Here is an 11,077-nt window from a genome sequence, read left to right on the forward strand (position 1 = left end):
CATCCGAAGAAGGCGTGGTTGTGGATCCCAATAAAGTTCAATGTATGCAAAAGTAGCCAGTTCCAAAGAATGTTAAGGGGGTGAGGAGATTTATTGGTCTCACAAATTACTATAGGAAGTTCATAAGAGACTATGGCAAGATTGCTAAACCTCTTACTGAATTGACAAAAAAAGATGATTCAATTGGGGCAATGAGGCCCACAAGGCTTTTGAGGAGCTCAAAGTTAAACTCACTACTGCACCAGTTTTAGCACTCCCTAATTTTTCACAAAAGTTTTTCATAGAGAGTGATGCATCAGGTATGGGTATCGGGGCCATTTTGATCCAACATTGATGATCGTACATTTTAGGGAGAAAGTTTACAGTGTGCACCGACCATAAGAGTCTCAAACAGTTGCTTCAACAACGAATAACCACTTATGACCAACAAAATTGGGTAGCCAAGTTATTGGGGTATCAGTTTGACATCATCTACAAGTCGGGGCTAGAAAACAAGGGTGCTGATGCCATCTCTTGAGTTTATGAAGGACCATAATTGATTATAATGATTCATCAACCGAGTTGGTTAGGAAGCAAGCAATTGGTAGGGGAGGTACATAAAGATTCCAAGCTGTCCAAGATCATAACAACTTTGAAATCGGGTCAGAAGGTATAGAAGGGGTTCTCTTATATAAAAGGGGTATTGTTTTATCAGGGAAGGTTGATCATGTGTGAGAAATCCGAGAGCATTCTTAAAATATTAAAAGAATTTCATGAAACTCTTCGAGGGGGCATTCTGGTGTGTACATAACTTATAGAAGATTGACCAATTTGTTTTGGTTTGGTATGACTAAAACTATGCAAGAGTATCTCAAAGTTTGTGATGTTTGCCAACGCCAAAAATACATGTTTGCTGCCCCAGGAGGATTGCTGCAACCTCTTAATATTCCAATCAGATTTAGGAAGAGATATCCATGGATTTTATCACTGGACTCCCTAAGTCTAAGGGTTATGAAGTCATCCTAGTTGTTGTGGATAAACTCTCAAAATACAGCCACTTCATCCCCCTCAAGCATACATATACAGCAAGGTTGTTAGCTGAGATCTTCACAAGGGAGGTGGTATGTTTGCATGGCATTCCAACTTCAATTCTCACTGACTGAGACCCAAATTTTGTGAGTTCATTTTAGAAGGAATTGTTCAAACTGCAAGGCACTCAGTTGTGAATGAGCACCGCATACCATCCTCAAACTGATGGTCAAACGGAGGTGATTAACCAATGTTTGGAAACATTTTTCCGTTGTTTTAGAGCAGACCAACCTAAGCAATGAATGCAATGGCTTCCTTGGGCTGAATATTGGTATAATACCAATCTCCATATGTCTACTGGTACCACGCCATTTGAGTGTGTTTATGGGCGACCTCCGCCTATTTTGAATCGATTCTTGCCTGGGGAAATTAAGGTGGAAGCAGTGCAAAAAGAATTGAAGGATAGGGATGAAGCCATCAAACACTAAAGTGTCAATTGCAGAGGGCACAAAACCAAATGAAAACTCATGCGAATAAGAAGAGGATGGATACAGTGTTTGCCATTGATGACTGGATATTTCTGAAATTACGACCTCATGGCCAGGTTACCTTGGATGCTTATATCTGTCCAAAATTATCTTCACGTTACGACGGACCATTTCAGATTTTGGAGCAAGTTTGAGCAGTGGTTTATAAGCTTAAGCTGCTTGAATCATCTCGTATTCATCCAGTGTTTCATGCGTCATTTTTTAAGAGGGCAGTCAGCAATTATAATGTGCATGCTAGTTTACGGAAAAAATTGGCAAGTGACAATGCCAATAACATATAACCAGAATCAGTTTTAGCCAGTAGAATTGTTGTTAAGGTGTGCAATGGAAGAGTTAAAGAGCAGACGACGCAACATGGGAAGATGAGTTAAACATCATAAGTCAATACCCTTAGAGGATGCTCTATATTTTGGTGTCACAATTTGTTTTTCTGCAAACATATAGGCTTGCTTAGCTAACTGCATTATATATAGTAAAGTAACGATTCTTACTAAAAGTAATAAAACTAGAATTGAATATAGCTGATGATGGATTGGAGGGTGGAAACCAAATTTCAAAAACCCTTCTCGAAGCAATTGAAAAATCAAGGCTTTTTTTTATTTCTGTTTTGTCTGAAAATTATGCATATTCCTCGTGGTGTCTGGATGAACTTGTCAAGATTATGGAGTGTAAGAAGACTAAGAATCAAGCAGTTTGGCCGATATTTTACAAAATATAAGAGTTAGATGTAAGCAATGAAACAAGTAGTTATGGTAAAGCCATGACAGAAGTTGCCTTAATATACACACTATTAGTTACTTTTAGCTTATATTGATTAATGTCTTGCTAATCTTTTTCATGAGAAACACTTCTTGTCATAGACAAATTAAAAGTATTGTGGTATTGTTAATGTTCTGTTCTTTGTTGTGCAGTTTTGTATAGCAATTTGTTTAGATTAATTTATAATAATAGAAAGAAAACAAAAGCCATGAGTGAATGAAGTAAAAGGTTTTGTACTTTTTATTGGTACGAATATGAATTCATCAAAAAGTTAGTGGAAAGGGCCATTGAAGCTGAAAATCACATGTGATAGCAAGTCCTTACACAAATGACAAGTGGTAGGAAGATTTGGGTTCCTCTTACAGTAAAACACAGAAGGAGCATAAGATCCTTTTCTCTTCATGTTGCAATTATACTTATATTATGAAATAGCCATGTGCAATCTTGATAATATGCTTGAAAGCTTTATGTAACTTGATTGTTGAAATAAATTATATAAACTTTTGTAGAATGTGGAAATGACAAAAATGACATGACAAAAACTTCTATTATATACTTGTAATATATATTGTATCTATAGATAATAGATTTGCAAATTTACTTTTATCTATAGATAATATAAGAGAAAAACCGACTAAAAAAACATTACAAAAAGTTTTATATATACCTCCATTCAAAGACAGACATTTTAAACAACTAATAACTAAATATCAAGGGAGATCAGTTGGTCCGAGCAAATTTTGAAAACTATGATCTTCAACACAAATCGAATTCGTTTATAATAATTTACTCCATAAAGATTCTCGTGACGCTTCTACACTCATGTTTCTTGAAATAGGAATACAGCAAATCACAATTGGCATAGAATGGACCTCAAAATTCATAGTTCTTAAAAGGAGTGTGAGAAGGTGAAAACATGGAGATCAATGCTTTGTTTGAAATGGCACTCGAAATTAGTCATGATTAGTTTTATTATTATTTTGATGAAATCGTTGAGTATTCATCAGGAAGAAAATGAGACAGGTATGGATGAATCTAATTTGAAGGACTTTTTGCAGGTATAAATATGAGATTATTGAGAAAATTGTGGCAGCATTAAAATTTTCTTTGATTGTAGTAGCAAACTATAAAACCATACAAATTAACTAAATACCATTAAAACTTGACTTGTTTGTGGTATAAAACAATATATATAAAAGATACTTAATTCAACCAATAAAATCTGACAAATAAATTAAATGCAAAAAAATAAACTCAAGAAGCTTCAAACATATCCTCCTCACAACATTCTAATTCAAGGGCCTAAAATTGGTTGGTCACAGACATAACTCTTTAGCGGTACTGCAACATTAAAAAAAAAAGTATTAGACATATAGAAATCCACAATAGAAAATTTAGAAGATTTAATTTGAGAATAAAAATACAAATGTTTACCTTGATGAAACCAATCTCCTTGGCATTGCTACGGAAGCATTGCCTGCAACACATAAGGCCATACTTCCTGATCAATCCATGTGGATTTCCGCACACACGGCTGTCGGTATCAAAGAACAGAAAACAAAATCAAAATCAGCAAGACTCTTCAAATTTTAAAACCAATTAAACCGAAGCAAATAGTGGAATCATAACACTAATCACAATCAGCAAGACTCTTCAAATTTAAAAACAATTAAACTGCAGCAAGAACATGAAACCAAGTCAGTTAAAATCAAGTTTTAACTGCATAATCAGAGAGGGGGAGTAGGGTCGCAAATATTAACACTAATTGTAAAAATTTTACATAATTCATAAAACTCTTATATATGCTTATAATCTCATATATAAAACTCACTAGTTGAGGGTAAGCATTATTGCAAAATATTGTGATTTTACAAACTGAAATCACAATTTTAACTAAGATGCATGTAACAAACTACCCATCAAATGCAACCAACAATTTCAACCCAATCATCAACAGATTTTGCAAGAATGTCTCGAATATACACTAGTATATTCAGTGTTCATCTAATCCAAAATCAATACAATAGCAATAACGAATACATATGTTAACAAAAAGAACTAAACTACACTGCACCAAATAGGAAAAACACGATTCATCAAAATCTTAACCTAACCAAAATTAAAGCCTATAAATCAAAGCAAAAGTTTGAAACAAGTTAAATTAGAGATCAAAAGAGAAACTTCAAAGGGGAGAAAAAAAAATTGAAACTGAGGGCAATTCAAAGTAATAGAAAATAATGATGATTGAAGCATGAACCTACCAAGTGCGAGAACCAGGACCGTAGGTTTTAGGGTGAGAGTTCCAAACATTTGAGTGTCCCATCGCTTATTGCTGTGAGTTCAAATTGCTACATCGTTGACAAATTAGGGTTTTATATAGATTCAAAATTGGGGTTTTTCTTTTCTTTCGTGTTGGTGGGTTAAATATTAATTGGGCCTGGCCCAACCTCTGTTGTGTTTAAATAATTCCTTTTCTTTTTTTTCTTTTTTTTCGGTTAGCGAACATTTATTATACCTATTGATTTATAGTTTAAAATCATGTACATGAAATAAATGCAATTTTTACTTGATTATTGCTTGTGATTCTTTAGAGGGTGTATTAACTATGATGAGTTATATTATGAGATCATAATGATTATGATTAAAAGTGTCTAATGACTACTTAAAAAAGTCACAACCTTTTTATTGTTAAATAGTGAATTTGTTCTAATTAAAAACAACTTAGGTTGTTGGGTTGTATGGCTTGGGTTGATTTAGGTTCTAATTAAGGCTCTAGAAACGTGTTGAAGTATCATATCTAACACTAGTAAGACACTTGTCTAACAATTCAAACAAATGTTTCAATTTTTTTTTCTTTGCGGCTTTGACTCACCTTAGTCACATATCAAATATATTTAGAGAGGAGTTAAATGTATGTCAAAGCAACAATGATGAATGAGAGAGTTAACTGTATTAAATTTGATTACATGATATTTGACTTTTCAATAGTAAATAAATGAATGAAGGTAAAAAATAACTATTGTATCTTGTATTATAATTTTTCTGTAATGAAATAAACTGCTCAATTTTAATAAACATATATAATGTGTATCAGTGTTGGTTTGTGATGTATTTGTCATTAGCGGTGTCTTTGTGTCCATATATGTGTTATAGTATGTGTATATATCCTTTGATGAATCAAAACCTTCTTCCCATATCAAATTCAAAATGATTATGATAATGAACAACTTCAAACTTTCACTTCTACTTTCAAGGAAATTCAAGAATCAATTATTTCAATTGTTGTTCTCTCCATAAACTAAACTATGCATCCTCCACACGTCTGATGAACTTGTCAACATCATTGACTGTATGAAAGATGAAAAACCATCTTGTTTGCCCAATATTTTATGGAAGTCTATAAATAAAGACTTAGACATAACAAATAATAAAAATAAAAATGATGTGAAACGAAGCCTGAATCAAACCAGTTTTACTGGTTGTTACTTATTTCTCTAATCCAATCAGACTCCTAGAAGTCAGATGACCAAAATTTCGAGGGAAACCAGCTGGTACGAGCTAATTTTTATAACTATGATCTTCAACACAGATGATATCATAGTGTTTTACACCATAAAGATTCTCATGTTTGCTACTATAATAAATACAAACAACAAATACAAATGATGCTTCTACACTCATGTTTCTTGAAATAACAATATGGCAAATCAAAATTGGCAATGAATGCCACAAAATTAATTCTTCTCACATTTTTGCTGTTATAAGAATTTAAATATGTATATATCCTATGAGTGCATGGAATTTAACAATTTCAAAGCCAAAGCTTCTTGCTCCTCCAAAGTAATTCCTGCATTCCCTGTGATTTCATTTCTTTCACCCTCATCGCCACTGTCGCTGTCGAAGTATACTTTACTCTTTTTATGCGGTCTATGTATCGTTTCATCTCCATCAGACCCAGAGATATCATCCTCGTCCTCTTCTTCCGCATTACCGGCCTTCCATTTCATTTTCTGCTTGATTCTTTTTTCTCTAAGTCGCTGACGCTCTACAAATTTATCTTCCTTGTCTGCCTTCTTCAAATCCTCTCGCATCCTTTTATAGTATTCAGCTTTTTGTTCTGCATGCATATGAGATACTGAGATGCCGAAATAAACAAAATAATCCATGCTTAAGCAAATGATCACATTAACTAATACTGAGTCAGAATATAGTCCAGGTTCTTGAAATCAACAATGGTCATATAAAATTTAACAGAAATACGAACGAGGTCAGGGGTATCAAACTTCCACACACAGGCATTGTATTATGTCTTAGGCTCTATTAGGAACTAATGGCTGTCTAACTGCTATTGTACAAGGGCTATGTCTTTATTCTTTAGTTCTACGTTTCTTAAAAACTAGGTGCTGCAGCCATATAGATCAAGATAACAATATAGTACAAATATTACGCAGGGTCGTAAGCAGGCAATTTATTTGTGAATTATAAGGTTTTACCACAATATCATCATTTTAATTATAAAAATAAGGAAAGAAATGAAACAAGATACTAGTTTTACCATAACTGAATGGAAAGAATGGGACAACCTACCCTGTTGTCACACCATATTTCCTTGTCTAATTTTGACTTCCAGAACAAAAGATCATAGCATTTAAGTTACATGTTACAATTTCAAATCAATTCGAAACAGAAAAACAATTTGATAGGACAAAAAACTGGTCTGGCGTGTGTCAAGATTCTATATAATGCAATTGACAGCTTTACACAAACAGAGTAACAAACAAGTATTTCACTTTATAAAATAGTTATAATTATTCAAAGCTCTAGCTTCAATCGCACATACCTGGATCAATTAGCAATGCTTCCTTGCCACTTTGTGTGTCAGCAATTCTGGCTAGGGGAGGAAGTGTCTTGCCTTCTTCATCAAATACAACCCGAGTCCCAAGTGGTCTATGCATGTTAATCTTGAGCTTTTTTTTCTTTAATACACGAGTTGCTGGTCTGCATATGAAACATCTAAATCAGTAGGGGGAAAAAAACTCAAGGCTATAAAATACAAAGCAACATAGTCAAAAAGTAGTCTTAAGCATCTTTCTCTTTCTACTGAGTATGGGGTACATACATTAACCCTCCAAATTCAGCTGACTTTGTGTCACCTTCATTTGAGGTATCAGCTGGCCGAAGAAGATCATTTTCAATTTCCTCATCGTTGAAAACAACTGTGTCTAGCTTTTCTTTTGAACCTTCCAAGACATTTTTCTTGTTTAAATCCTCCTCTGGTTCATCGAAAATTGATTTTGTTGACAGATCTTTAGCTTTAATTTTTTGGTTTAGAAAACGGATTTTGGGGGTCATTGGTAGACCTAATGATGCTGAATACTCATTAACAGGAAGTTTCAAAACATCAAAGATCTCTTTATCCTTTTGGATATTGATAGATTTCAAGTATATGATAAATGCCTTTTGGGCCTTCATCTGAAGTTCTGGGTACTTGACCAGTAAAGATGCCAACAAACTGGACACTGGTTGCAGTAGCTCTTTCCTTGGCTGAAAAATCAGCAAATAAAGCATGGTAAGCAAATATGTCAGAGACAAAATGAGATCGACACCAAACCATATAAGAAAAATACATCCTTAAATCTGACACCTCGATGTTCAAATGCATTTGCAGAGCAAATGTACCTTGTTTAAATGCACTGGAACCTTTGCTGCTTCTAACTTTTCAAGCATTTTAGTTTCTGAAGGCAATAGAAATAAAACTGACTTTCCATCAGATTTATAACGAGCAGTACGGCCAACTCTATGTATGTAAGATGCTACATTCTCAGGACAATCTACCTACATAAATGTTGGAGAAAAAGTGAGATTCTAACCATAATAACAAACTTTTCCCTTCCAATACTCCCACCTCAAAGCTCCAAGACTAGCACCGAGACATGAAACAAGAAGCAAGAGACTCACCTGAACAACCCAGTCAACTGCCTTATTAAAATCAAGGCCTCTTGCAGCCACATCAGTTGAGAAGAGAACTGAGCGCGTCTCACAGAAGTCAGCATATATTGCCATTCTCCTTTCCTGTTTCATTCTCCCATGAAGGCACTTCAACGGTATGCCAGGGTGAAGTTTCTTAAATGCCTCAAAGACAAATTTTACCTATTCAGCAGGGATGTGAATGTTTAATGTTATGGAAGATATTTGAGCTCAAGAGTGGAAATTTGAAGCAGAAACAAACATGAACACGAAATCAACAAAAAGTCTTAAATGGAAATAACTTCTCCCTGTTTACATGTAAGAATTATCAACAATTTTTCCTGCAAATCCTTTAAAAGCCTTCCAATTACGATAATCACAATCACAATCAGAACAGAAGTTCCATGAATCAGACTAAGGGCCTGTTTGATTGTGTTCTTAATTTTTCGTTTTTAAGAATTGTTTAGTAAAATAATTTGAAGACCTAATTTTCAGAACATGAGATTCGAATCAAGTAAAAAAAAAATCTCCTTGATAAAGGACAGAGAAGTGGAGTTACCTGTTTACAGCTTGATAGGAAGACAAGAGTTTTTGACTGTAGATGGGTCTTTATGAAACTCCACAGCATATCTAACTTTTGATCAAGGGGAACAATCATCACAATTTGCTTCAGGAGAGTAGGAGTGGCAGACACAGACTCTTCGTGCACACTCAGATACTCTGGGTCCTTCAAACTTAGTCTTGCAAGATCTTGAACTGACTTTGTTTGAGTTGCCGAGAAAAGCATGGTTTGTCTACGCTTTGGTAACTGTGAGATGATTGCATTTAGTTCCTTCTTGAATCCGCTGTCAAGAATACGATCAGCCTCATCTAGTACCAAAACCTGTATCCAAGAAATTGACTCAATCATCAACTATTTTTGCAAAAGATAAATATCTGTGATCAAGTTCATCTAACAAAAACAATAGAGTACTTGCTTTGAAAGATAATTAGCCAATTTTGGTATTCTTAACAAACACTTACTGAAAACACAAACTAAATAAAAACCAGTAATATTTACGAGTTTTTTCTTATGAAGTGAGGCATATCTACAATAGTTTCTCGTATAAGCTGAAATTAAATTGAAACTCTCTCCTCTAACTTCTCCATAAACTCCTATAAGTTTAGAAGGACTTTCTTTTATAGGAGAAAACCATAAACTCATTTTAATTGAAAAGCTTTTATAAGTTTTAAAAGCTAATCCAAATTGATCCTTCATATGTTATCCTTTACAAGGGCTTAACTATAAAAAAATATAACCACATACTATAATCACCTAGGTAGCTGCTAGAAAGGAAGCAAATAAATTTGAAAGTCGTCAAGGCTGGCAACATGGCAAACATAAGTGAGTGTGTCTGTTAGAAAAATAAGGAAGCAAGGCTTGAGATAATAATATGATTTGATACTAATTCTCATTTCAGAGTAAGATTGAGGTTAATCGATTCCAAATAAGAAAAAAATATTATATGGACCTGCATCTGTGAACAATCAAAATTAGGAGTTTCATCCATGTGCTGTAGAAGGCGTCCGGGTGTGCAGATCAATACATTGAGCTCGTTAACACGTTCTTTCTCAGTAACAACATCCTTACGACCACCGATGAGGAGGCCAGCACTAAAACCATGGTACTTCCCAATAGATTTCAACACATCAAATAATTGACCAGCTAATTCTCTTGTAGGTGATATGATTATGCTTCCGACCCCATCTTCAGGTCCCCATCTCTCTCTATACAATTTCTCCAACACCTATCATTCAAAATAAAAACCCCAAAAACCAAAGCAAGTGAATCATTATTTTCTTCCTCGATATTGTAGGAGTCAGGCAGTTAATATAAAAGAGTTTATGTATAAGCAACTTCTATAACAAAAGATAAAATAAAGTCAAATTATTTTCTTATAAGCTATAAACCATTTTCATAAGTTATCCTAATTTTTTATGTAATTAAGATGAAAACACCTTACTTTGGAAAAGATCTCCCAAACAGACTCACAAATGTCATTAGATAAGTTCAAATAAGTCCATCCAAATCGGCCATTAATCTTTCAAATTTAAAAAAATGGCAAACAAGTCCCTAAATTTAAATACTTCAATCAATTTGGTGACTAACAAATCAACCTATACAATTTCTAATAGCAAAATAGTAATTCACTTAAAAAAACACAATTAATCAAGTTTAAATAAAAAGTTTCACCATAATCATTCAAATATCAAAAACAAGAGCGAAGCACTCACAGGGATAATGAAAGCAAGTGTTTTGCCAGAACCAGTTTTGGCGGCACCAAGAACATCACGGCCACAAAGTGCATGAGGAAGAGAAGCTCTTTGAATATCAGTCATGGAAACAAACTTATTACTTCGCAAAGCGTCTTTAGTTTTCCTTGATAGTGGCAACTGCTCAAACCGCACCACTCCGGCGTAGCGAGAGAAGGTATCGTCGTCGAGGCGGCCAACGGGTGAGTTTTTGGGAAGAGGTGTCAGTGACATTGGGTTCGAACCTGACTCTGGTTTCTGGCATTGAATCCATGAATTCAATAGCTTAATTTCATCTTCTTCTGAGAGTCGTTGTTGCTTCCGAAACTCCTTTGATTTTGGTCTTTTCATTGTAACTCAATGTACAAATTGAACTTCAAGAGAGAGAGAGGTGCAGTACTGAAGCTTGAAGATGAATAGAAGAAACGTTGTCGTTTAGGTTTGGTTCCTTTAGCGGCAGAGTTGAAGTAGCTTCTTTTGTGAACGGAAACGAGGACGAAAGC

General features: G+C 34.4%; 2 protein-coding genes across 2 annotated transcripts; both read right to left on the minus strand.

Moving 5' to 3' along the window:
• Nucleotides 1–3,444: 3,444 nt before the first annotated feature.
• LOC101502303 (small ribosomal subunit protein uS14z/uS14y/uS14x) lies at nucleotides 3,445–4,736 on the minus strand. The gene is made up of 3 exons (XM_004491333.4): nucleotides 4,577–4,736; nucleotides 3,750–3,849; nucleotides 3,445–3,656 (listed from the first exon to the last, which is right to left on the minus strand). The coding sequence occupies exons 1-3, from the start codon at nucleotides 4,636–4,638 to the stop codon at nucleotides 3,648–3,650; spliced, it is 171 nt and encodes a 56-aa protein (XP_004491390.1). The 5' UTR covers nucleotides 4,639–4,736; the 3' UTR covers nucleotides 3,445–3,647.
• A 1,036-nt stretch (nucleotides 4,737–5,772) lies between these two features.
• Nucleotides 5,773–11,077, minus strand: LOC101502618 (DEAD-box ATP-dependent RNA helicase 32). Its single transcript, XM_004491334.4, has 8 exons — nucleotides 10,557–11,077; nucleotides 9,794–10,069; nucleotides 8,842–9,165; nucleotides 8,274–8,465; nucleotides 7,995–8,150; nucleotides 7,435–7,859; nucleotides 7,156–7,313; nucleotides 5,773–6,432 (listed from the first exon to the last, which is right to left on the minus strand). The coding sequence occupies exons 1-8, from the start codon at nucleotides 10,923–10,925 to the stop codon at nucleotides 6,101–6,103; spliced, it is 2,232 nt and encodes a 743-aa protein (XP_004491391.1). The 5' UTR covers nucleotides 10,926–11,077; the 3' UTR covers nucleotides 5,773–6,100.

This window comes from Cicer arietinum, chromosome 2 (genome assembly GCF_000331145.2).
Source record: "Cicer arietinum cultivar CDC Frontier isolate Library 1 chromosome 2, Cicar.CDCFrontier_v2.0, whole genome shotgun sequence".
Lineage (NCBI taxonomy): Eukaryota > Viridiplantae > Streptophyta > Magnoliopsida > Fabales > Fabaceae > Cicer > Cicer arietinum.